This window comes from Denticeps clupeoides, chromosome 16 (assembly GCF_900700375.1).
Source record: "Denticeps clupeoides chromosome 16, fDenClu1.1, whole genome shotgun sequence".
Lineage (NCBI taxonomy): Eukaryota > Metazoa > Chordata > Actinopteri > Clupeiformes > Denticipitidae > Denticeps > Denticeps clupeoides.
This window is the reverse complement of record NC_041722.1, coordinates 16,982,110-17,009,305: the sequence shown is the minus strand read 5'-3', so window position 1 is coordinate 17,009,305 and position 27,196 is coordinate 16,982,110. Positions and strand designations below refer to the sequence as shown.

Below are 27,196 nucleotides of genomic sequence, written 5' to 3'. Positions count from 1 at the left end.
CCTCACTCACACATGCACACACACACACACACACACACACACACACACACACATGCATGCAGTGTAGAAAATGAGCCTCCCTCGCCCTCCCTCCCGCGCCATGCGTTCCACTCGACCGCCGGCAGTCATTACCGACCTTCCTCTGATACGGCTGCAGCACCAACAGCAATTATTTTTAAAAGCAAGAGCTGAAAACAGACAAGGAGCACAAACACAAACTGCGGCTAAACATTCTTTTTTTTCATTCAGGCGAGAAGAGGAGATGGAGAAATAAAAGAGAGAGAGAGAGAGAGAGAGAGAGAGCTTATTTGCTTTTTTTAAGCCGAGAAGATTGCTGACCGCAAAAAATGACAAGGATGCTTTTCCTAAACCAATTAGGAGGCCTACAGAGCACAGCTGTTATCATGCAGCGCTGACAGCACTTCAGCTGCTCAGTGTGAGGAGACGCCCCAAGACCCGACCCACCATGGTGGACAAACACACACACACACAAACAAACAAACAAACAAACAAACAAACAAACAAACACAAACGGCCAGATAATGCCCAGCCGCATGCAGAGCTCTACAGGACGGCCAGATGATATCTTGGAGGTGCAGAACGACCTTCAGCCGTGTGTTCAGGTCCTGGGTCTGATGATGTTATATTCAGTGATGAGGAGTCGGAGAAAGAGGAAGAGGATGCTGCCTTAACATGTGAAGGAGTTGCTCTGAGTGCTTTTTAAGGGAGAGTAGTGAGCATGAAAAGCACTGATAGGAGATGTTCAAAGAACCAAGATGGCCTGTTCTTGTAGAGCGGAGATGATCAACCAGCTCTCCAGATATGAAAAGACTCTAAAACCAAATAGTCTTTTCTGCTTGGTTGATAATTAATGCGAGCTACCAATTATTTACTTTACTTTACTTTACTTTACTTAGCAGACGCTTTTATCCAAAGTGACTTTCAAGAGGAAGACACCAGCAATTCTCATTCGGTTTCTAAAGATTTGGAGTTACAAAACTAAGAGCCCTGATAAGGCCGAACTTGTCAGGAAAAGAACATGCTGGGCAATTGTTAAGTGCTAGATGAAAAAAATATGTTACTTTGTGCAGTGTGTGTGCATGTGTGTGTGTTAGTGTTGGACTCGTCTGAAATACTTTTTAAACAAGTGGGTCCTTAAAGGTGGTGGTAGTCTCGGCTAGTCGAATGGAGCAGGACAAGTTGTTCCACCAGCTAGGGACAACAAAGGAGAACAGAGTCGATTGGGATCGGAGACCCCGTGAAGAGGGAATTTTCAGTCTCATTTCGTTTGCAGATCTGAGAGGGCGTGCAGGAGTGTAGCTGGCTAGTAGTGTGTTGATGTGCACTTGAGGGTGCACTTCCATTTACAGCCCTGTAGGCAGCATCAAGGACTTGAACTCAATGCGAGCAGCTACTGGGAGCCAGTGGAGAGAGGTGAGAAGAGGCGTGACATGGGTGTGTTTTGGCTGTTTGAAGATGAGGCGGGCTGCCATATTTTGGACCATCCGGAGTGGTTTTATGGTGACTGCAGAGGCTCCAGCCAGGAGAGAGCTACAATGGTCAAGTTTAGAGATGACCATTGCCTGGACTAGAAACTGCGTAGCCTGTTGTAAAATAAAAGGCCTAATCTTGCGAATGTTGTAGAGAGTGAACCTGCAGGATCTGTAGATCGCAGCAATGTGATGGTTCAGACTCCGTGTGAAGCACTGATTAGTGAGCCAATTTGAATTGAGAGGTTCTGCTGAGGGGAGCTGTTGCCCGGAAAGATCAGAATCTCAGTTTTGGATAGGTTCAGTTGGAGGTATCGCTCAGACATCCATGTCGATATGTCAGAGAGACAGGCCGAGATTTTTGTTGCAATAGTGGTATCTTCTGGTGGGAAAGACAAATAGAGCTGGGTGTCATCAGTGTAAGAGTGATAAGAGAAGCCATGTGATTGGATGATGTGACCAAGTGAGCGAGTGTATATTGAGAATAGAAGGGGGCCAAGGACAGAGCCTTGTAGAACCCCTGTGGTTACCCTAGAGAGGACAGATGTCTCACTTCCCCATGAAACCTTGAAAGACCTGTCTTAAAGATAAGAGGTGAACCAATTTAGTTCGGTTCCTGTAATTCCTAAATCTGAGAGTGTGGTGAGAATAATTTCGTGATTGTGTCAAAGGACAATTAGAACTGAAAATAGTGGAACTACTGGAACTACTGAAATTGTCTATGTTCCTAACATCCCAATGTTGGGCATGTTGTTACTTCTTTCAAAACGTTACAGCATTTGAAAAGTAATTAGTTACCAGAGAAAGTAACTTAAAATATGCACAATTGTGAATGGCATGGCTTCATCTTCTCCTGCGTTAGACGAGCTCATGCTATCTGCATCTGGGTTTTTGCTGCTTCATCAGATTTGAATTGCTCGTTACCCATGTGGATAGTCCAGGGCATAATCTATTTTTAACATTTTTACATTCTTAACTGTAATTTCATTGAGTGAAAAGTCATGTAAAAACGCTACTTTCGTCCTCGCCATTGCTTTGTCTCTCCAACCACCTTTGCCTCTGACTGGTTTACCATGAAGTTTAACTCAGACTGATCATCATTACTTATGTGTTTTAAAAAAAAGCAGGTTAATTACAGTAATCTGCCACATGTTATTGTCAGTAACAGTAATGGCATTGTAACCATGGAAACTGTAATTGGTTCGTTCACCCCTTACTGAAAATGTACTTTTTTTTCAGGAAAGGTCGTTACTGCAGTGTTGTTATTTCCATCGCTGATCACCAAATCTTTGAAATATTTTATTTGCTGCTTCTAGTACACAGTGTGTGTGTTTTGCTGCACTTGCTGTGAATGGTATAAATAGTGTTTGGGTTGACCCCTGACCTCTTGGCTTTGCTGGTGGTTAAAAGTCTTCTTGCTGTCTAGCTCCTTTTGGTACTGCTGTAGATGTGCTCGGCTCAATTCCTGCTCCTTCTGCAGGCGGCCAATCAGCTGCTCCTGCTGTTTCACCTGACCAATCAAATCAGACCGACAGACAGAAACCTGTCAATCATGCCATGTGAACATGCAGCCATCGGATTCTCCGATCAGGAGGAGAGACCTGATTGCAAGATAAGAATAAATGTGAGAGCGTGGAGAGATGGAGGATTAATTCCGATGGCTGGGCTGATAAGAGATTTACTCTTTTATGCATGAGAGATATTAAATTGGGATTAAGAGGATTAATTTAATGCCATAATTGCCAGGGAAAACTTTTTCTCATCAGATTTATTTAACTTTTTAAATGTATCAGACAGAGGAAGATTTAATTTTCTAACTGCGGAAGTTAATTGCATTGCTTTAGGTACACTCGCCTCTGGCAAGATAGAGAGAGAGAGAGAAAAAAACACATATCCATGATTGGTTCCAGGTTTAAAATCATTTAAACCATTTGGGATTCCAAAACTAATTATGAGTCTTAAGCGTAAATAGACAGCAGATCTACAGGCCAATACAAGCCACATATATCTAATCTCCCAAATCATAGTGATTATGTTATTACATATCAGATATTATTTTACACATCAACACCCGCAGTAAACAGTGAATGTAAAAGTGAAGTTGTTTTCGAGTGGGACATATGTAAATATGTGCTTTTTCATTTATACATGAAAATTCTACAATATAAATTCTAGACATAATTGCATGACACTCATAGGTGTTTGCTTAATACTTTCAACAGAACATCTAATATACAGTACTTCACTGGGTTGATATTTGGTCTTGGTCATCATTTGGAGGTCATCCCAGCTCATACTTTGTCTGAATAACATAACAGAAAAATGTCATGAAAATGTTCTACAGAATCTCAGACTTAAAAAGTAGTAAATGTATTTGTTCATTCCAAAATGCAGGGATTGACCTTCTCAGTTTCCTCATGTTTCACATGTTTGTATTTCCATGTGTGTGTGTGTGTGTGTGTGTGCGCGCGCGCAAATGTATGGTGAGTACCAGGCTCTTGGCAGAGCGAAGTTTGGTCCTCAGCTGCTCCCTCTCTGACTCCATGGCACCCTGTGTCCTGACCCGCACCAGGGACAGCTCTGCCCTCAGTGCTTGCCCGACCTCTACCTGCTCCTTCAACTGCAGCAACATCAAAACCACCGCTCACCATCTATTCCATCATGACAGTGTCCATCATGAGCACAGTTCTCCAGAACACTATGGAACATTTCATTTCCCTAGTTACAGAGATGAAATGAGAATAGTATTCATGAGTATAAATGGTTTGTGCCACATAAGATATTTAGAACATGGTGCATGAGTGACAGTGTCAAGAGCCTGAGATGTAGATTCGTTAATTTACATGGCATATATCAGAAGCCCAATATCCAGAGCGTCTTACAATCAGTAGTTACAGAGACAGTCACCCTGAAGACACTCAGAGTCAAGTGTCTTTCTCAGGCGACTGTGTTCTGAACCGGTGAGCCAGGTTGTGTGGCTTGCTCTCACCTGCTGCTGCAGGGTCTCCAGCGCCTCCCTGCTGTGGCTCAGCTCTCCCTGCAGCCTCCCGACTTCCTCCACCCGGGCCAGGCACTCCTGCTGAGCCCTGAGTTGTGCTTGCCTGCCCTCACGGGCCTCCTCCTCTGCCCGCTCCAACTCGCTCCTTCGAGGGGGGTAAAGTGAACAGATGTACACATTGTAAGAATTTACACTGCGTCATACTGAAACATGAGAACTTCAGGGGACCCAAACTCCATCTCAAATATATAAAAAAAAATAAGACAGGATCTGCGGCTGAGCTGTAAACGTTCCCACACCTCTATCACCGCTGAGTCCACTGGACCCATTTCACTCCTCCGTCTTACTGGGTATTATCTCCACATGAGCATTGTTAACATTTACATTTACGCCCTTATCCAGAGCGACTTACAATCAGTAGCTACAGGGACAGTCCCCCTGGAGCAACTTAGGGTTAAGTGTCTTGCTCAGGGACACAATGGTAGAAAGAGGGATTCGTACCCGGGTCTTCTGGTTCATAGGCGAGTGTGTTACCCACTAGGCTACTACCACCCCAGTTTTTACTGCCAGCAGCTCACTTCTAGCATCACTCGTCACACACTCCCTCCTCCCCTCTGACACTGTGAAATATTCGGATGGGATTAAATATTTCTCAGCCAGAGCGTGATAAGAGACAGGAGGCAGGAGCGAGGCAGCCGGGCGCTGGATTTAATTCGAGCAGGCAAGCTTTAACTTTTAATGAGTGGCCCTAACCGCTGCTGGCCTGGTGCTACGGAGCGAGGCGGGTGACGCCGCTACCAGAGCATGAGCGCTGTCCCTGTAGAGGTGGGCAGTTTGTTGACAGGTGAAGCAGGATGCAGAACGCAACACACACACACACGCACACACACAAACAAACAAAACAACATTTACAGGTTACCGACTATAGTATGTTTTATTCATTCTCTCTATAACAGTCTGCACAAACAGGACAGAACAGGACCTGATCCAAACTAGATACTGAAACTGGTCAACTTTGTCACACTTATATAACAGATTTTAACAGTTCCTCTCTGACTCTGCCATGAAACATGTGGCATAATTATATGGAAGAGGAAGAGCGAAGACAGACCTTCTACTCTGTGTTGCCAGATTGAGCATATAAAGAAGGCTATTCTCATGGATTAAAGCAAAAAAATTGTTCCGTGTCTGAGCAACACCCTCATGATCCAACCATATAATGCGTTTTATAACTATACCTCATAATCTCAGTATACAAACACAGTTCTACACCCCCAACAACAAGAAAGGAAAGAAACTACAACATCCAACATGTCTTTCCTTCCTTGGGGTATTGTGATAACATGATATGGTCGAATTAAAAAAAAAAAAAGTGAAGTGATTGTCACATGTGATACACAGCAGCACAGCACACGGTGCACACAGTGAAATTTGTCCTCTGCATTTAACCCATCACCCTGAGTGAGCAGTGGGCAGCCATGACAGGCGCCCGGGGAGCAGTGTGTGGGGACGGTGCTTTGCTCAGTGGCACCTCAGTGGCACCTTGGCGGATCGGGAATCGAACCGGCGACCTTCTGATTACGGGGCCGCTTCCTTAACCACTAGGCCACCACTGCCCGCAATTAAACGTCCCATACACAACAATAAGATTCATAGTGCGGCGCGGCACTGGACGTGTTTGGTCTGTGAAGGCTTTCAGTGCACTCAAATGACAGAAATCAGTCACAGCTTCAATGCATGTATTCTTATTTAAATCTTTTAGTTGCAGCAGTTAAATAATTAACTGACAGTAAAGATTAGATTAGTCTTTGCACTGTAGGCTTAAACAATCCGGAATCTGGCAACAGACTTTTAAGAATGATGGGTGTCGGTTTACATTTACATTTATGGCATTTATCAGACGCTCTAATCCAGAGCGACTTACAATCAGTAGTTACAGGGACAGTCCCCCCCTGGAGCAATTTAGGGTTAAGTGTCTTGCTCAGGGACCCAATGGTAGTGAGTGGGATTTGAACCTGTGACTCTGTAGTCTTCTGGTTCATAGGCAAGTGTGTTACCCACTAGGCTACTACCATCCAATTGTCCAGAAGTATAATTACAAGAATAATTAAAAGCATTTTATAAGTTTAAAAAGATTTTATTGACAATTACATCAAGTTTATGCAAAGAGTCAATATTTGCAGTGTTGGCCCTTTTTTTCCAAGACCTCTGCAACTTCTGGGCCAAAATTTTGACTGATAGCAAACCATGCTTGGGGTTTATGGGTTTTTGTTTGCCCACCCACCTCTTGAGAATTGATCACAAGTTGGATTAAGGATGGACATAATTGAATTAAGGTCCGGAGAGTTTCCTGGCCATGGACCCAAAATGTCAATGTTTTATTCCTTGAGCTACTTAGTTCTCACTTTGGTCTTATGGCTCAATGCTCCATCATGCTGGAAAAGGCATCATCCTTCACCAAACTGTTCTTGGATGGTTGGGAGAAGTTGCTGTCGGAGGACGTTTTGGTACCCTTCTTTATTCATGGCTGTGTTCTGAGGCAAAATTGTGAGTGGGCTCACTCCCTTGGATGAGAAGCAGCCCCACACATGAATGGTCTCAGGATGCTACATTGTTGGCATGAGACAAGTCTGATGGTGGCGTCACCTTTTCTTCTCCAGACATTCATTTTTCCGGATGCCCCAAACAATCGGAAATGGGCTTGATCAGAGAAAACAACTTTAGAAAATGACTAGTGTGTGAAGGCATGACTGGTGTGGGAAAAAAGCATCGGCTGCTCCTCTCACCTCTCCTCCCTCTGTCTATTGACGGAGCCGCCCGTAGTAACAGCTAATCGATCAGCAGCAAATTCCCTCAGCGCCCTTGCCGGCAGTGATCAATAAACCCCGGCAATTAGAGTCGACTATCTGCATGGTGATGGGAGGGACCTCCGGGGTGTCGGCGCGGCCACAAACACTGTTTTTGGTCCTTGGCCCAGTGCTTAATGACTAAATCCTGTTGTAACGTGCGCTTTGGCGGCTCAGGGACGGCCGGCTGAGCAGGATGCCGCTCTGATTCCTCCTCTGCTCTGGCTCATTTAAACATCTGATTTCACTCGCAGCCCCCCGACCCGGAATGATCTGCGCATCGAGCGGCGGCCCGCCCACACACTCACGCATAAACACACAATGGACAGGAGGGAGAGATGCTGAGAAGCATGCTGTAAAAGGTGGGAAGGCGATGTGTGTGTGTGTATGTGTGTTAGATGGCAGTTTTCGCTTCTTTCTAGTTGTGCAGCTTTGGATGTGTGCAGGAACATCTGGTGACCTCATGCCATACAATGTTGTGAATGTCAACAAAAAAAGTTCTTCCAGTTTCTGCACAGATTCATTAGCTTCATGTTCACTCTGAGTGGCCATAAATGTTCATCTCAGCTACATTTCAAAAGTTCTGAACAAAGTTCTGAACTAAGCAGTTATTCACACAATGTAAACATGTGCTGTTATTAGTTGAGACAATGTGTGCAATAGATGGTTACTTCAGGGCAGTGGTGGCCTAGTGAGTAAGGAAATGGAGTCGTAATCGGAAGGTTGCCAGTTCAAATCCCTGAACCGCCAACTGAGCAAAGTACCGTCCCCACACACTGCTCACCGGCGCCTGTCATGGCTGCCGACTGCTCACCAAGGGTGATGGTTAAAAGCAGAGGACTCATTTCTGTGTTGTGTATCACAATCACTTCACTTTCACTTCACTTAAGGTGAATTACTGTTATTATACTAGAGATTTTCCTTGGCAGCATTCATGAGATTTTGCCACTTCCATTTACATTTAAGCATTTGGCAGACACCCTTATCCAGAGTGACTTACATGTTTTCTTACGTGTTTTCATGTTACCATCGATGAAGAGATCAATTCTGGTTCACTAGGACCCCCAACTATGAATATAATCTTTTTATTCGCTCTGTTGTAGTTTCTATACATAAGTCAGACAATAAGAAGGTTACAAGTTCATCTAAATATTCTCTAAAGAGGAAGGTCTTGAGCTGTCGTTTGAAGGTGCTCAGTGACTGAGCTGTTCTGACCTCGAGGGGAAGTTCATTCCACCACCGAGGGGCCAAGACGGAGAAGAGCCTAGATGAATGTTTTCCTTTTACCTTCAGAGATGGAGGGACCAGGCGAGCAGTACTGGAGGCTCGGAGTATACGAGGTGCAGTGCGAGGTGTAATAAGGGCTGTGAGGTAGGATGGTGCTACTCCATGTCTGGCTTTGTAGGCCAGCATCAGTATTTTGAACCTGATGCGTGCAGCTACTGGGAGCCAGTGGAGGGAACGTAGCAGAGGAGTGGTGTGGGAGAATTTGGGAAGGTAGAAGATCAGTCGTGCTGCTGCATTTTGTATTAGTTGTAGAGGTCAGATGGTACTTAGAGGTAGACCAGCAAGAAGGGAGTTACAGTAATCAGTAAACTTCCAGGACCAAAAAATCCATTTATGTACAAAAGGTTTACATGTTTGCTACACTAACAGTAATTCTAAATACTGCAATTTGACTAATGCATTCTTCAAAAGAACGTAGACAACAAATTTAACCAAGTGCAGGAGAAAAATTATTACTGAATTATTACAAAATAATGCAAACTGTGAAATACTACACATGACCTCACACCTCCAAGGTTGTGAGTATGAATCCGGGCTTGGACCTTGTGTGGGCGGAGTTTGCATGACCTCCCCTCCTCGGCACGGGAGCTGTGAGGCCGGTGTACCTGCAGGTGCGGCGCTCCTCCTCCGTGGAGTCCAGCCTCTGCTTCAGTGTGCGCAGCTCCGCCTGCAGCTTCCTCTGAGTCTGCTCCGCCCGCACCACCTCCGCCACTCGCTCGGCCAGCTGCTCATGCGCGCGCTGCTGCCCGCCCTCCAGCAGCACCGACTTCTCCTCCTGTCGTGCCAGCGTCTGAGCTGGAATACACACAGACACACACATGACTTACACATTTAACACACAGGCAACACTAAAAACACATCAAGACCTCAGAAATAGGATGTTACAGTCATCAGAAAAAAACAGCAATGGTGTCCATATTTTAAATGAATCTTTTGCATGAAAATGATGAATTTATGATTTAAGTATTAATTAATGTGGCAAATAATTTGACCTAAACAGACTAACGTCTCCAGGAATCAGTACAATAGACTGTAGTTTTATTATGTTGAAATCTAACATGCACGTAGTACATGCTACAACAAGTTTACTAAAGTTGTTTTTTCTATAAAAAGAGATCCATAAGACAACTTTTTATGTTAACCAAGCCACCGGTTTTACATCTGTGTTGAAATTTATTGGAAATCAAGCATTCCACTAAGCATTTTTAGTATGATATTCTCCTGAAGCTTGACCAGACCCAGGGCCAGAACAGATCTCTGGGGAGACCCAAGTACACACACTTATACACTTCTCATTTTTAACAGCGTTTTCAACAAGCATTCACTACAAAATTATTTCGCAGTTGAAGCTAATTTTGGTTGCGTACAATTATTGCCCTAACTTTATTATTTTCATTTCAGACCAGTATAACAGCACGGAAAACTACACAATGTTTTGGGAATCAGCAAATTCTGAAATGACTTTCGGGGTCAAGATTGAAAATGCTATTAACCCCACCCCCCTGTCCCAGCTGGATTCCTGCTCTCCTGACCACATTACACCCCTCTGCGAGCAGCAGCACAGCAACACTTAAAACTGCCGGTCTTTACCTTCGCATAAGCACAAAAGGCACTTTACACCTCCTGAAAAGAACAGGTGTAAAGCATACAATGAAACACCAGGAGGTTCGCATATCCTCTTATTTCTTCTGCATACATATACGTGTCTTTGCTAATGTCTGTGCTTTTATTTTGTGCTTCAATAAAAAGTCCACCAAACGAGATTTACATCATACTGAGGCTCCATGTATGGTAGGGGTTTCCAAAGCGCCGGGGCCATTGGAAGTGCAATAAATGCCGTTGCACAGAAAAAAGCAAAGCACATGACGTATGATACTTGTAACAAATTTCCAACAAAGTTCCAAATTTTATTTTTTTATTTTAAGAAGTTCTCTATGAATTATAATGTGCTAAAGATATCCCAGTGGAGTTTGGAAGTGTGTCATGTTCTTATCTACGAAAGGTGGTCCCTGGGGGAAAAGTCTGTGGACCATTGGTTTAGGGGTAGGCTTCAGGAAAGTCCGCTTACACATTTATTATAATACATCTGCTGCAAATTTATATGCCAGGCCCTCACAAAGATGTGTGTGTGAGAGACAGAGAAATAGTGTTAATGGTGTGTGACCATGTCTGTGTGTCTGGAGAACATGCCCTTAGGTTCTGAATAGATGAACTGTTTCATTCAGCAGGAGCTGCAACCAACAGGCTGACTCAACGCGGTCTACACTCCTCCTTCCATCCCTCCACCTTCCGCTGTCTAGACTCCTCCTTCCATCCCTCCACCATCTACACCCTACACTCCTCGTTCCATCCCTCCACCTTCTGCGGTCTACTCTCCTCCTTCCATTTCTTGTCTGTTTACACTTCTCCATCCATCCCTCCACCTTCCGCTGTCTAGACTCCTCCTTCCATCCCTCACCTTCTACGCCCTACACTCCTCGTTCCATCCCTCCACCATCCGTTGTCTACACTCCTCCTTCCATCCCTCCACCTTCCGCTGTCTAGACTCCTCCTTCCATCCCTCCACCTTCCACTGTCTAGACTCCTCCTTCCATCCCTCCACCTTCTGCTGTCTACACTTCTCCATCCATCCCTCCACCTTCCGCTGTCTAGACTCCTCCTTCCATCCCTCCACCTTCTACGTCCTACACTCCTCCTTCCATCCCTCCACCTTCCGCTGTCTACACTTCTCCATCCATCCCTCCACCTTCCGCTGTCTACACTTCTCCATCCATCCCTCCACCTTCCGCTGTCTAGACTCCTCCTTCCATCCCTCCACCTTCCGCTGTCTACACTCCTCCATCCATCCCTCCCGGTCTACACTCCTACAAACAAATCGTGTAATTCTGAAGATAAACCTTTGCTATTACTGTATTACTCATGCCATAAAGGCTTGTTGCATGCTACATATATAAATTAATTGCATTGATTAATGCGTTAATTTTGAGAGCCCTAAATAATACACATTTAAGTGCCCCCCCAAGATCTCTGATGTCTCACCCATGTCCCTTGCTGCGGTGCGGGCCTCCTTCAGATCTTCTCGGAGCTGCAGCAGTTGGGCTCTGAGTGAGGAGAGGTCCTCCTCTCTCCGGCTCCTCTCCTTACGGGCTCTCCGAACCTCCGCCTCCAGGCCCCGAGCTGCAGTTGCACGTTTCTCTAGCTCCAGGCCCTGAGACCACAGCCTCTCCCTTGCATCCCGTAGGTCAGCTTCTGATTGCCTTAGAATTCCGTCCTTCTTCTGCTCCAGCTGATGCAAGAAAGCAGCCAAGTTTGTGTGTGTATGTATAGATGAATATATTGGCATACTGATGTGTTTTCGTGAAGGAGTGTCGTATCAGGGGATGTGTGTACCTGTTCTTTCTCAGCTCTCAGCTTCGCTGAGGCCTCCAGCTGCTCCTCCAGCCTGGCTGCTCTCTGCTCCTCACGCTGCAGGTCCACACGCAACGTCGACACCTCTACACAAGTATCAAGATGACCATGAGTCAGAAGCAACTCTGTGACTTGTTATAGAGACGTGGCTGTTGAACCGGGGCTCTTCATGCTTTGAGTACTGTTGGTTGTCCTCCCACCGGTCTGGTGTGATGATGATTTGTCCATACAGAAGAAGCTCGGATTTGAAGAACCCTGAACTCCTCACCTGCTGAGCTGCCGTCTCTCAGCTGGGTCAGCCTGCTGCTCTCCTCTTTCAGCTTCTGCAGCTCCAGCTGGTACCTGTCCTGCTCCAGAGCCAGACTCTCACACTGACAGACCGCCTCAGACAGGGCCTGCACACACACACACACACACACACACACACACACACACACACAAAATTCACAAATATTAGGTAACATCTTAATGAGCATCATAAGATAATAAATATGCATCATAATTGTATATATAATGAGAACTTTTTACACACACACACACACACACACACACCTGTCACACATCTATGTCTGGTGGTGGGGACGCAGACGCCCCAGGCGATGTGCAGCGTTCACCTGTGAGACTCTTCCTCACCGTACCCACACACCCACCTCTCAACTTGTCACACACACACACACACACACACACACACACACACACATGCCCCTCCGTTCGGAAGACATGTCCCCCGTAGACAGACAGCACCTTTCTGACAGGTGCCACATCCTATCTGGCAGCCTGTGGCCTCACCAACGTTAACCATTCAATTACAGCGCCCACAGCGGCTCTGCGACCAACCTCTTATTACCATGGAGACCGGGGGAGAGTGGGCGCAGACCTGCTGCTGACATGTTGGCCAACGTGTCGACTCCTCCACACCATGTGCTTACGGTGTGTGCTTCTGGGTTGTCTGCCATTATGAATGATGATAGACAGATATAACAGGTCCACACGTTTCTCCTCGAAACATTTAAAAAACATTAAATTTGGGGCGGGAATAAAGAAAAAAATGCCACTCGAAGTAGGGAAAAAAAAGGATGCCCCCCCCACCACTCATTTGAGTCAATTTAAATAACGAGGTGTCACGGAGACAGAAGTCTCACTGACACCCATCACGGCAAATCTATATTTCATGGCCACTTACGTGTGTATAAATAGCCAAACGAGGTGCTCTAACCATCTATAAAACTCGGCTAAAAGGTTGCCAGGAAGACAGTGGCCAGTGGCAGGTGATCAATCTGGGCTGAAGCACAGGGTTTTAAAAAAAAAAAAAAAAGAGTAGGGGGGGCCTGGCCGTCAAACGGCGGAGCCGTAAATCACGTCCGCGCTGCGGTGAAGCTGCATTGACACCCAAAGCCACTCGGGCCGCCACTCTCCCTCACTGCGAGCCTTCCACAGACTGATGTATCGGCCCTCTGCACTCCATTAAAGCCAAAGTGGCAGCCTCACGGTGACACAACAAACAATTAGTCACAAAGGTGGTTACAGCGCCCGGGCGGAGGACGCTGCTGGTCCTGACAGGGTGGAGAAATATACCCCCACCTTCAAATATGAAGAAGAAGATGGTGACAGCTAATATAAAACTAGTGCTACGCACGTCAGTAGCTCTGCAGCTGATTGGAGGGTGTGTTGGGCAGCTGAAAGGCGATTGGTAGAGAGGTACCTGCTCAAGATCCTGGATGTGGCAGAGCCGGGATTTGTAATCAGAGTTGGGGTGTGTGTGGGTGGCACGATGTAAAGAGAACTCGGCCTGAACCTTGACAACGTTCTCCTCCTGCTCTTCAACCTGGAACACACACACACACACACAGAGTGACGTTCTGAAGCACAAATTATTCTAATAGGCATTCCATTCAAATGTAATGTTCCACAGTAAAATTACAACATATGTTGTCAATATGTTGTTTTCTGAACATTGAACTATAAATCAGAATAATTATTGGTTTTAATAAAAAAAATGTGCTTTTCAACTGTGCTATCAGTTGATGGCCCATGATCAAAGTGACATTCTTACAGGGTGGTGTTTCCAATTACGGCATTTAGCAGACATCCTTATCCAGAGCAACATACAATCAGTAGCTACAGGGACAGTCCTCAGGGTTAAGTGTCTTGCTCAGGGACACAGTTGTAGTAAGTGGGGTTTGAACCTGGGACCTTGTGGTCTTCTGGTTCATAGACGAGTGTATTACACAGCCCTGGGTAGTACAGTTTAAATTGTTCAGAATGAGGAAGTAGGGTGTGCAAGAGCTGTCAATCATCCCTGACGTCTCTTCCCATTTAAAATTTCGTATTTGGGGTGACAGAAATAATTGCCCACCAGCAGACAGGGATGGGTGGGGAGTTAATTCCTCCTCAGTGGGGCAGCGGTGGCCTAGTGGGCAAGGAATTGGAAGGTTGCCGGTTCGAAACCTGAGCCAGCAAGGCGCCACTGCGGGGCAACTGAACAAAGTACCGTCCCCACACATTTTGGGGACACATCTTGTTGTGTCACCGTGTGCTGTGCTGCAGCGTTTCACAATGACAACCACGTCACTTCACTCTCCAGCACATACAGATGAGTAGCAAGCAAGCTTTTATTCTTTGTATCTGTTAATTTCTGTGAATCCTGAAGTCATACTTGATGTGACATTAGTGAACATGCCCCATGGTAGCACATCAAACACCTTGTTTCAAGTTCCCATTTACTCCCATTAAACCATACGAATAGTTTTCCCTCTTAAGGGGTTTTCCATCAGACTCAGTAAAGTGTGCACACCCACTAGGTGTACGGTGAGGTGACATATGAAAAGTGAGGCACAGGTGGCACTAAAACACTGTCCCATGAAGAAGAACGGACAGAATAAATCTAGACGGAGGAAGTGTGGGATGAATGTGGGTCGTGAGGCGATGCCCTGGTCCTGCTCTCTCTGAAGGAGGCGACCGTGCCTCGAAGTCTCCCCACTGTTCCGCTCGGCACCCATCATTTCAGCCACCGTTTTCCCAGCACGACTTTCCACTTTATCCTCAACGTGTGGAGAGCTGTCACACTCCCCAGGACACCCACACATACACACACACACAACATGCTACACACTCACATCAAAACGATTTCACCTCCGCTTTAAACATCTCGCCAGCTGGCACGTGTAAGCTGAACCCGTCGACAGCTCCAGGGACAGATTTCTCCTCTCTCCGGCGGCGGCGGGTATCACAACACCTGAGAGTGTTTGCTCACCGCAACCAAAAGCCGTGCAGTGGGTCGATGGCCGTGGATCAATAGAGATCAGTGGAAGCACTCGGGGACGCTGCTAACCGGCTCCTCTGTCTCCGGCACCTGCGGGGCATGTAGGGGGCAGCAGCCTGAAGACCTCGACACCAACGTGCCGTCCATCTCCCCCCACCGAGAAGGGGCAGTCTTACACAGGGACTGGCTGAAAGACATCCCGCACGGCATGAGGGGTGAGAACATGCCCCACGAGTTTACACCAACTTTCTTGAAATGACCTCCATCTCTGGAGCCATGGGTTATAAAAGTATGACCACGCGCTGGTTTAGGGGTGGTAGTAGCCTAGTGAGTTGGGCACTCGCCTATGAACAAGAAGTCCCAGGATCAAACCCCACTTACTACCATTGTGTCCCTGAGCGAGACACTGTCTCTGGGGGGGGGGGGGGGGGACTTTGGTACAAGCTGAAAAGCCTCCAAATGGGTTTTCATGGAGAAGTTGAGCTTTTTTGTGTTGGCCAGACTCACCTGCCTGCGCAGAGCGGCGTTGTTCTCTCGGAGCGTGCGAACCACCAGCTCACACTCCTGCGCGTGTCGGCGGCTGGATTGCAGTTGCAGCTGCATGTCCTGCAGGCTCCCGGTCGCGGCACTCAGGGCGTCGTCCCCGCTCTCCAGCTGCAGACTCCGCGCCCTCAGATCCCCCTGTAGCGCCGCCACCTGAGCCCGGAGACGCAGCAGCTGCTCCTCCTGCTCCGCCGCCTGAGCATGAACAGGAGGAGACAATTCGCATACGGACATACAGACAAAGTCAATTATATACATCATATCTTATTGTTTTTTAATAAATGTATAATGTATAATAATATATTTGTTTTTGGGTCACATTCACACCAAATTCAATCAGACCATGAAAAAGATTTGAATCTTGACCAAACAGTTTCAAATGATTTCATATTTTATGAACTGATGTAAAGTAATATTCAGTTAATAATTACATTTTTGTGGATTTATTTCATTAAGCTGCAACTTAGTAAGATTGCTGATCAAATATTATGATCTACACTACTGATTGTACATCTCCATGGTGAATGGACAGAGGGGTCTGGGGCCTACCAGTGTCCTGGTCTCCTCCAGGTCCTCCTCCCTGGCCTGCAGGCTGCTCTCCAGCTGAGTGATCCTGCTGACACAGGCCTGGTACTTGTGTTTGTGGAGCTCTAGGGAGCTGGAGACATTGGCTGCGGCCTCCTGGGCCTCCTGTAGTGACGTCTTCATCCGCACCAGCTCAGAATCCTGAGACAGCAGACGGGCCTCTGCCTGAGAGCCCTGCTGACATGAAGACAGAGCAGGACTGTAAGTGTGAGTGTCGGCTCATGCATTTGTTTCAGCACCACACGATAAATGTAAGTGTAGTCCCATCCTGCTGCTACAAGGGAAGTGTACAACAGACTTGAACTAGCAAAGCATTTGATCCCCTTTGAAACATTAAACACTGATATTGTATTGTAATTTTCATAATTTCATCATTAGACCTTCCTGCAGGTAAAGATGCTGTCATCTGAAACTGACATAACGGCTCTGGTGTTATTTCCCCATGGGAAAGGATTCAGGCTGTGGGCATCCATTGAGCTCTACCGCCTCATCTTTCCCTCCTCATCTACGTGCTGTCTCACCTGTCTTTTCAGCCTCTGGACTGTCTACTGCATTGTTCAAATGACAGGGTGGGGAAGAGGAGCAACTATTATGGACATTGGAAAGTGAGACGACTTGGCAAAACACACACACATATCCAGACAAACTGATTATATCAACAGCTTCAGTGTGGCACTTTAATGACACACGCCGTACATTGCATTATCGGACTCCAGAGTATTATATCTGAGAGGGCATAATATTATTTTTCCCCCGGCTGATGATGCATTACAAAAATAAAGAGCAATCGAACCAATGTCTGACTGAGCGAAAATAATACATCACACCAACCTATAACAGAACACACACAGGCGAAACAGTGAAACACGGTGAAATTGGTTTTGTGATTTAACATCAGCGATTGATTCTTCCTGCTGGATGTTCCTGGCGAGAAAAGGGGAGAGAAACCGATTGTGTTGCGCTTCCCTTGCAAGCATCATTAAGGACCACGGCACTAATTGCGTTGTTTTAAGCAAGTGAAATCTGATAATGACTCCATTAGGGACAGCAGGGCATCGACATGCTGAGGATGTGTGTGGGATAGGAACCACACCAACAAGCCTAAATGTACTTTAGAGCAAACTGAAGACAGATAGAGGAAGAGAAAGAGAGAAACTGACCAAAAGGACGGGCGTGGCAGCAGCCCTAATCCACATTACAGCAGAGTACAGCACGGCTGCATACATTATGGCACCAATCAGCACTAAGCTGCAGTGTAATTTTCTAAGACCCCGTTTCTACCCCCAACCTCATCATACAGACAACACCCCATGGCTGTTTTTGATGAGATTTGGGGGAGAGGGGGAGAAAGGCTGTTCCTAGAGCTCCCCTTTCCCGTCTATTTCCCACACTTTCTTTCTCTTGCTCACCCTCCCGTGCTCCGCCACTGATTAATTTCCAACTAGGCGCCTCAGCCAGTGGTGCTATTAGCATAAAATTTCCATGATTCAGCCGCTGCAATGAAACCCTTTCATCAAGTTGCATGTCAAACATAAAATTTCAAATCTCATTTTGTTTCTAATATCATTTTCATATGGATGGGGGTGGAAGGGACTGTGGGGGGAACTGGGGGTGAGTGAATAGAGGCATGTTGGGTGTGGTCAGGGTTGTGTAGCAGATAAACAATCATCAATCAGAATTAAAAATAAGCACAACGGTGTCATGGCTAGAAATCAAAGGACACTGGGGTCCGGGTCTGAAGGACACTGGGTGGACAGAGAGGTCAGTCGACCTGTTAATCAGTTCTGCAGTTTTGTCTCGATTTTTGGGGGGGCTTCAGCAATGCTGCCTATTTGCAGAGTTACTTAAAATACAATTCTGAATTATAAGTATATACAGTATAAAAAAACTGAATGATAGAAGGAGATAAATTAATGAATAAAAAATATACTCGACTGAAACAGTCCGTCTGCGTATGCCTGTTGTGGTCTCATGACCAAGAGCCCTGTGCCTTTAGACAGTAGGCAGCCACCGATTGTGCAAGTTGTCCAACTTAAAAAGATGAGAGAAGTCTGTAATTTTCACCATAAGTACATTTCAACTGTGAGAGGCAGGAAATTACATTGTATGATTAGCACCTACAAACAAGCATTCTAGCCCTCACAGACCTGATACATCTTCTTTAAAAAGCTCTTCTGTCCTTCACACATTAGCTGTATTAATGGCACCTGTCTGAACTTGTTATCTGTATAAAAGACGCCTGTCTACACCTTCAAATGGTCAGACTCCCACCTCCACCGTGGCCAAGACCAGATACATAGAAGCTCGGTGAGAAGAGATCAACTATTGGAGCAATTATTAGAAAACTGAATCACTGACAACCACAGTACTGGGACCACCAAGTAACCAAGGTTACTATTAGTAACACACTACACTGTAATGGATTAACAGCACATGTCCAGGCCTGTCTAAAGTTTGTCAGAGGCTATCTGGAAGATCCAGAGGAGCATTGGAAGAAAGTAATGTGGTCAGATGAGACCAGGACTGCAGAGTTGCATCCCAAGAACACCATACCCACTGTGAAGCATACTTTGGGGCTGCTTTTCTGCTAAGGGACAGGACGACTGATCCGTATTAAGGAAAGGATGAATGAGGCTATGTTTTGTGAGATTTTGGGCAAAAACCTCCTTCCTTATGTAAGAGCAATGACGATGAAACTTGGTTGGATCTTCCAGCATGATCCAAAACACAACGCCAGGGCAATGAAGGAGTGTCTGCGTAAAAAGCATTACAAGGTTCTGGAGTGGCCAAGCCTGTTTTCAGACCTCAAGATCTGCATGGAAGAATGGACCAAGACACCAGCTACAGTGTGTGCAAACCCGGTGAAGACCTACATGAAATGTTTGACCTCTGTCATTGCCAACCAAGGTTACATTACAATCCATTGAGGTGAACTTTTGCTATTAACCAAATACTTATTTTATGCACCATAATACAAATACATTCTTTAAAAATCATGCAAAGTTATTACACTCTGTCTCTCACAGTTGAAGTGTACCTTTGACGAAAATTACAAACCTGTCTCGACCTTTTAAGTGGGACAACTTGCAACGTTTGCCCCACTGTTTCAAAAGTACATATCTTTAGAGTTCTAAAATTTGCTAAACTTACCCACTTGCTGATGTCTAAAATAAAAAATTACCTCAAAACACTGTATGAAGGCCACATTACTTAAAAAAACCACTACACATAGGCTATTGAAGACCTAATGAGAAAAGAGAGTGGTTTAGAACTGAAGTGTACTGAATGGATGTGCATTAGCACATTTGGGCCTGTTATAGGCTATAATGTCACAGGAGCTGCTGATTCAGAATTGCCTCTGTTCCTTCTATGAAACTGTGGCCAACGGCGCATCTGGCAGCCAGTGCAATAAATAATGATGAACATCGCCAGCAAATAAAAAAAAAAAACTTGCAGTGCATTCAGTAAGAACAACACAGTGATATGGCAGACTGAGTGGCAAGCCATTAATTATGAAAAATAACATTGGCTGGGCGGTTGCCTCACTTTAATAAGAATGCTGAATCAATGCAATTTAATCAATCTAAGCTAATTAAAAAAAACTATATTGTGAAACAATCAAGGTGCATAAACAAGATTAAAATAAATGAAACAATGTCGCCATGAGCAACACAGTACAAATTAAATGAAGCTAATTAAAATTCTACAGCTATGCGCAGAGCTGGCGGAGCCTGTAGAAGACATGCATAGGCAGACATATGTTGCTTTCTTATTTTCCAGCAGCTTCTAAATTCAACATTTCTACATCATTATCGATTATAATGCCAAGGCAGAATGCGTGCGCTGGACTTTAAGCAAGGGTGTCTGCCTTTGTACAGTCTGCAGGTTTCTTTTTCCATCCCACAATGCACATGCAGTCATTGTAAAGGGAAGTCAGTAAATTAAAGAGACACCAGATAAAATCAGCTGATCAGAACCAGGTTGTGTGAACACTTGGACACAAGCACAAGCACACCGGTCATTTCATTTAATAGGTCTTTAAACAGAGAGGTCCAGTCAGAATCTAGTGGCATGAAGCCCCTGAATCAATAACTCTAATAAAATGAACATACTTTATGAAGACAAATGAACATTAACAGGTCTGTACACTAACAGACCCTGAGTGACGTTCAGGTTTATGTAGAAATACATTAAATCGTGTGTGTGTGTGTGTGTGTGAGACTCATGGTGTAGAAGTGTGAGGGTGCATATATAAACTTACGCTATCTTCTTATGTTACCAATTGGTGTTTTTAAAGATGTACTAATTAAATTCAGAATACAAATGAATATTTAGACTTGAGAAGCATTCTATATAATCACACAGACTCTATTAAATATATCGGTACTTATTTCTATGTAAACTATATTGATCAGCCATAATTGTCAAAATAAAAAAGAACTTTACATGTACTAAATATATGATATATGTAGTGGTGGGCTGTTATCGGCGTTAACGTGCTGCGTTAACGTGAGACTCTTATCGGGCGATAAAAAAAATATCGCCATTAATCTATTCACAAAGTTGGGTTGGGAGCTGGGTCTATACTACGCAAGCTATTGTGCCGGAGTTAAATGGTTACACTAGATTTATAAGTATATTTCTTCTGTCTTGTGTCTTTTAGTTTCTTATTTCCTAAAGACTTTTATTTTGTTTTGAGACCCAGTTCAGGTCTCTTGGACACATGGCGTGAGCTGTGAGAGGTGCATGGGGTTTGTGTGCAAAACGTCATTTTAATTTATGTACATATTAGGAATATTTTGCATGTGTGATATTTTGTGAATTTTTTTTGTTCTTTTAATACTGTATATTGTAGAGAGAGGTGCAGAAAGACGCGATGTGTGACGCGATGTTCTGACGCGACCTTGCTTTTTGTACAGGAATGCAGTATTGTAAATTGTGAATGCTTTATGTTAATGTTCAGTTCTGGACACATGGCGTGAGTTGTGAGAGAGAGAGGTGCAGAAAGACGCAATGTTCTGACGCGACCTTACTTTTTGTACAGAATACACTTTGCAAAGAAAATCTCTTGGGTGTCAGCTCATCATTTGTGGTTTAAGAAACAAAATCAAAAAGTTACACAATGCAGAAGACTTTGACCTTGATATTTTAGCGCGGATGTATATCTAGCCGAATTGCACTGTAGGGGGCGAGAACGAGTCTTCGAACTGTGAAATTACCACATCAAACGTGACGTGGTAACATGGATGCAGCTATTTAACTGAATAAACAGTTGGTAAACACAAGTACATCTTATTGAACATAATTTATTTTCATCACCAATTATCATAGTAGAACAGCTTTCTCAAGCAGTTTGTGATGCATTTTGGAAACAGGAGATGAGCCCCTGGTCTAATGCGCCACCTGGCTTGAGAAACCCGTTCTCAAAGACTTACTTTTAGTCCTTATTTGGGTAGCACACATATTCTGAATGGCTTCGGCAGAATTCAAATGAGCCATTTTTATCTATATTAAACTATAATAATCTATATTAATTTTTCTCACTCTAGATTAATCTAGATTAATTCCAAGATTAGAGTGAGATTAATCTAGATTAAGAAAATTAATCTATGCCCACCTCTAGATATATGACTACCTCAATTTTAAAAAAACTATATTAAAGCTTCAGATGTGTGAGTATATGTCATATCTGACCTGTTTTCTCAATGCATCTCTCTCTTTCTGTAACTCATGTTCTCTGAACTGGAGTCTCTCAACATCCTGCTCCCTCTGGTCCAGCTGTTTATTTCTGCTCTTCAGTTCCTCCTGCAACTTGTGCAGCTCCGCGGCCTGAAATTCCAACTACACACATGCACACACACACACACGACATACATGACCACACATGAACATGTACAATCCACCACCACACATAAAAAAAAACATTAATGTTGTGTTGAACTTAAACATTTAATTACTTGTGTGTTTGAAAGGGTGTGAAATTAAAGCAAGGTCAATGCAGCAAACAGCGATAGAGGGGGTGCAGAGCCACAGAGACTTCTTCTGACCCCCCCAACCTGGACCTGTGCCTCTTATTCACGGGCTGTACCATCTAACCATCTTCCTCGCTCGGTCTGCTTTCAAATTCATGAAGGAAGAGTACATATCTCTGGCTGGCCTTCCCTTGGTCCTGCATCCCCCCTCCTAAAATTGCATCTCCATTGAAGGAAGTGCTACATCGAGCAATTACTAACCCCAAGCCCACCGGCTCCCTTTTAGTAAAAATGAAGGGGGGGGTGCGGGGATGACTGTGGGTCTCTTCGGGAGGGAGGTGAGGTGAGGCGGAGGTAGCAGGGGCGGGGGTGGATATGCCCTTCAGCAAAAATGAATTTTCCAATTGCAGTTAGTTCAGCCATGAATAAATAAACAAGTGAATAATTGAGGGGGCGACATAAATAAATAACATGACAAACATTTCTGCGGCGCTCGTAAGTATTCTGCAGATAACGGGGACTCTCACCACACACCCTGCTGAAAAAGAAGCAGGGGAAGAAAAACATGCTAATTCAACTAATGGAACTCAGAACATTTACTTGATTTTGAAGGGACAAGTTGTTTCTAGGATGCACTGGAAGGCGAAGACAAATGAACAAATCAGAACTTTTTTCAAATTACTGGAATTGTAGGAACAAAAGACACAATATAAGTAATCTATGGGCATGATCAGCCAAATATTGTGCTCCGACCAACACAGACTAGGATCACAGAGGATCTTTGAAGGTGTCCTGTGAAATTGGTACCAAGAAATCATCAGCAGGAAGCTTGTTTTTCCAGCACATCCCACAAATACTCCATCAGACTGTCAGCTCAAGACCGTAGAGATGAAAGTGAAGTGAAAGTGAAGTGACACCACCAATTCCCAGGACCCGAAGTGGGAGACCATCATCTCCTCCATCCCCCAAAAGACCCAGCAGAGCATGTACGTCCTGAGACAACTGAGGAAGTCCAGTCGTCCACAGGAGCTGCTGATCCAGTTCTACACTGCAGTCATTGAGTCCGTCCTGTGCTCCTCCACCACACTCTGGTATGGAGCAGCCACTAGCCAGGACAGGAACAGACTATTCAGATGGCAGAAATGATCATCAGTGTCCCCCTGCCCTCCACTCAGGACCTGTCCCTCTCAAGAACCAAGAAACGGAAGGAAATATCATCACAGATCCCTCACACCCTGGACACAGACCTTTTGACCTGCTGCCCTCTGGCAGACTAGGACCAGCCGACACACAAACACACATTGCAGCTGAACTGCATGTAAACTTATATAAACTGGAATCAAATTCCTTGTGTTTGTTCGCTCACATACTTGGCCAATGTGTGTTCTCGCACCTTTCTATACTGACCAGCATCGAGGGGTTTCTGCAATTTGTGGCTCTTCTGTGGGACTGAAACCCACAGGGTAGTCTTCACTACCCACACACATTAACGAGTCCTGGACTCCCGTTGTCCAGTGACAGGTGGTCCTTCCTCTGAACACTTTTCTTAACATTCAAATCCCCAGTAAATTGGGTCTTTGACAGGATCAGTCAGACTGTTACCAGTTGCCACTGTAACCACATAATCAGTGTTATTCAGTTCAGCAGACAGTGAGACGGCTGATTTGAATAAATATAGTGAAGAAGCCAAGGCTAATACAATTTATTATTTTCCTGTTAAGTTTAAAATAAATTCTTCGCATTTACTCAAACATTGTCAACAAGGCTGCATGTAAAATAACAGTGAAAAGATACTGTCCAACCACAGACAGATTAAAAAACACTGAATAGCCAGTCTGGTTTGGGATGGTAGGGGTGGTAGTAGCCTAGTGGGTAACACACTCGCCTATGAATCAGAAGACCCAGGTTCAAATCCCACTTACTACCATTGTGTCCCTGAGCAAGACACTCAACCCTAAGTTGCTCCAGGGGAACTGTCCCTGTAACTACTGATTGTAAGTCGCTCTGGATAAGGGCGTCTGATAAATGCTGTAAATGTAAATGTAAATGATTACATATTTCAAAATATTTGCCCAGTGGAAGCAAGAGAGAGTCTCAGAAGGATTCAGTGAAGCCCCAGAGAAGCACATGATGCCAGAAGGCTACTTTCACCAGCATGACTGTCACAGAATAAAAACCTGCTCAGTCCCTAACTGTATAATAATTGAAGGCAATTTACCCAAATTACCAAAATCATTATCTTGGCTGTTAGATTCAAAGGTTAGAACCAACATATCATGTATCAGACCATCAGTAGCAGATCCTATAATGTGCCAGATGGATCTGACATGTTTTTCCAGCACATACCACAGATGCCCAGCTGGATTGATAGCTGGAGAATTTGAGGTCAACTCAAACCATTCTTGATCCATTTATCCAGAGAGGCAAGATGCATTTTCCAGCTGAAAGATGCTTGAAAAGGTCATTCTTGGTCATCAGCATCGCAGTACGTGTCGGAATAACGTCCACATGCATAATACAGGACCCATGATTTCCCAACAGAAAAAAATATTCAATGCATCACCCTTCCATCACCCCAGGTTTTCCTTCTTCCCATAGTGCATCATGATGCCATGTTATGTTGTACATTAAAAGGGCGTGTCTCAGGTGCTCTCCAGGTTTTTTTGTATTATTTGGTGCCCTGGTGCCGTGCACTGACATATTTCTCTGTGGGTGTGCTCAGCTCTCACCTCATTGGACAGCTGTTCCTTCTGCTCCACAGCAGCCTGGCGCTGCGCTCTCAGTCGAGCGATCAGCATTTCTTCCTGAACCTGCTATATGCAGAAAACATACACCCCACAGAAACAAACAAACAAAAAAGTGTAATATTAGGCACATGTTCCATTAGAATGTCAGTGTTACCGTGTATGTCGGTGCATAAAAACATGGAGATTTCAGTGTGTGTGGAGTACCTGTGCATAGCATGAGGTATACTGTTGCTGGAGCTGAAGCAGGTTGGTCTTAACCTCTGTGACCTTCAGCTTCTGTCCTCGTGCACGTCACGTCACACACATGCACCACATTACACGGTTTGACACTTATCTGACGCCCAGTTAAAACTGCATATATACAACCTTGTAGCCCTTCTCTAACACACCTCATCTAGTTCTTTAGCTGGGGCGAAGGCTGATGACCAACCTACAGCTGGAGGTCTGGTAAGGTTTATAATAATATAACCACTTAATCATTGCTAATGTAAAAATTATGTAAAACATGTCTCATGTTCCAATCACATGTCAACACATTCACAAAGACTTTACATTCAGGTCTACTGCATAATAGTTCCACACGATCCCAAATATGACAACAAAAAGGGAATAATAAAGGGATAATAAAACTACAAAGTTAAACAACTGTGTAATTTAACTGTCATTTAAAAATTTTGCACAATTATGTTCACCTTTCTATTAATTAAAAAACTGACTGAGTTTTGAATTTATTTATTACATTTGCTAACTAAAATTGCACAATTTTACCCTTCTGAATACTGGCAAAAATACACAACTAAAAAATAAAGGAAACATTTAAAAACAATGTAACTCCAAGTCAATCACATTTCTGTGAAATCAAACTGTCCACTTATGAAGCAAAACTGACAACCAATTTTACATGCTGTTGTGCAAATGGAATAAACAACAGGTGGAAATTAAAAACAATTAGCAGGACATTCCCAATAAAGGAGATCCCTCAGCAGACCATCTGCCACCACATAAGGAGCATGCCCAGGCGTTGTAGGGAGGTCATACAGGCACATGGAGGCCACACACACTACTGAGCCTCATTTTGACTTGTTTTAAGGATGTTACATCAAAGTTGGATCAGGCTCTAGTGTGGTTTTCCAATTTAATTTTGAGCATAATGGGTTGATAAATTAGATTTTTGTTGATAATTTTTGTGTGATTTTGTTGTCAGCATATTCAACTATGTACTAAGTACTTAATAAGAATATATCGTTCAGATCTAGGATGTCTTATTTTTGAGTTCCCTTCATATTTTGAGAAATGTACTTGTTTTGCTGTATGACTTTATAATTACTCTGTATAAAAACGTTTGTCTTTATTGAACTTAGCCAAGCCATAAGTGGTTTATTAGTTAAAATACATAATGGTGTGTTGAGAAAAAGCTCTTTGTCTACCTGGTCCTTCATCTGATTTCTACAGCTCTGCAGCTCCTCAGTCAGACACTTCAAAGCATCCTGGGAGTTGTGTAGTTGCAGCATTAAAGACGCGACATCGCGGTCCCGGGTCTCAAGTTGCCCTTTAAGGCAGTCGGTCTCTGCCATCACCGCCAGCATCTTTCCCTCCTGCAGGGTGCACTGCAGGGGACAGGAAACGGTGTCATTTACGAGGAAGTTAGCGATGATGGTTTTGTCATTGGTGCTGTCTAACGACACGGCCTAACTGACCAATTCCGGGCTCAATAGAGCCTTAATCTCCAACCTGCACAAACAATGTTTAACAAGGCAATCAGTGCTTTCATTACCACATGGACTACTGTGGACCTCTCAAAGAATCATCAGTGTTGAGCTATATGGGAGCTATATCAAAAAATAACACCCTGACAACAGATTATGCAGAGGACTTGAATAAGTCCTCTAATGAGAAAATCGTTTTTGTGGTGCACAAGTTATTTGCTGCTCAAAGGCAACACAATTTAGCTTGGAGACATTATGTCCATTTTTATGGCTGAACAGCGGGTGATATGTGGGGTAATTTGTCAGTTTTAGGGAAATGATTCATTTGTTTTTTTTTTTTTTTGGAAGCCGC

The 27,196-nt window shown here is 44.4% G+C and overlaps 1 protein-coding gene across 9 annotated transcripts in view; it reads right to left on the bottom strand.

The window, feature by feature from the left end:
- pmfbp1 (polyamine modulated factor 1 binding protein 1) overlaps positions 1-27,196 on the bottom strand; it is a 143,208-nt gene that overhangs the window by 7,737 nt on the left and 108,275 nt on the right. For 8 of the 9 annotated variants that reach the window (XR_003742703.1, XR_003742702.1, XM_028955972.1 and 5 more), the window contains 14 exons: positions 26,566-26,745; positions 25,343-25,414; positions 25,121-25,204; positions 22,114-22,260; positions 16,384-16,593; positions 15,799-16,029; positions 13,732-13,854; positions 12,298-12,424; positions 12,012-12,115; positions 11,661-11,907; positions 9,227-9,416; positions 4,480-4,633; positions 3,982-4,110; positions 2,875-3,000 (listed from right to left, as the gene is read on the bottom strand). Coding sequence is in view for 7 of the 9 variants with exons in the window: in XM_028955972.1 (XP_028811805.1) it covers positions 2,875-3,000; positions 3,982-4,110; positions 4,480-4,633; positions 9,227-9,416; positions 11,661-11,907; positions 12,012-12,115; positions 12,298-12,424; positions 13,732-13,854; positions 15,799-16,029; positions 16,384-16,593; positions 22,114-22,260; positions 25,121-25,204; positions 25,343-25,414; positions 26,566-26,745 (2,124 nt within the window). In the remaining 2 variants the exon portion in view is untranslated. The remainder of the gene's footprint in view (positions 1-2,874; positions 3,001-3,981; positions 4,111-4,479; positions 4,634-9,226; positions 9,417-11,660; positions 11,908-12,011; positions 12,116-12,297; positions 12,425-13,731; positions 13,855-15,798; positions 16,030-16,383; positions 16,594-22,113; positions 22,261-25,120; positions 25,205-25,342; positions 25,415-26,565; positions 26,746-27,196) is intronic. The other variant, XM_028955976.1, reaches the window with a different exon arrangement.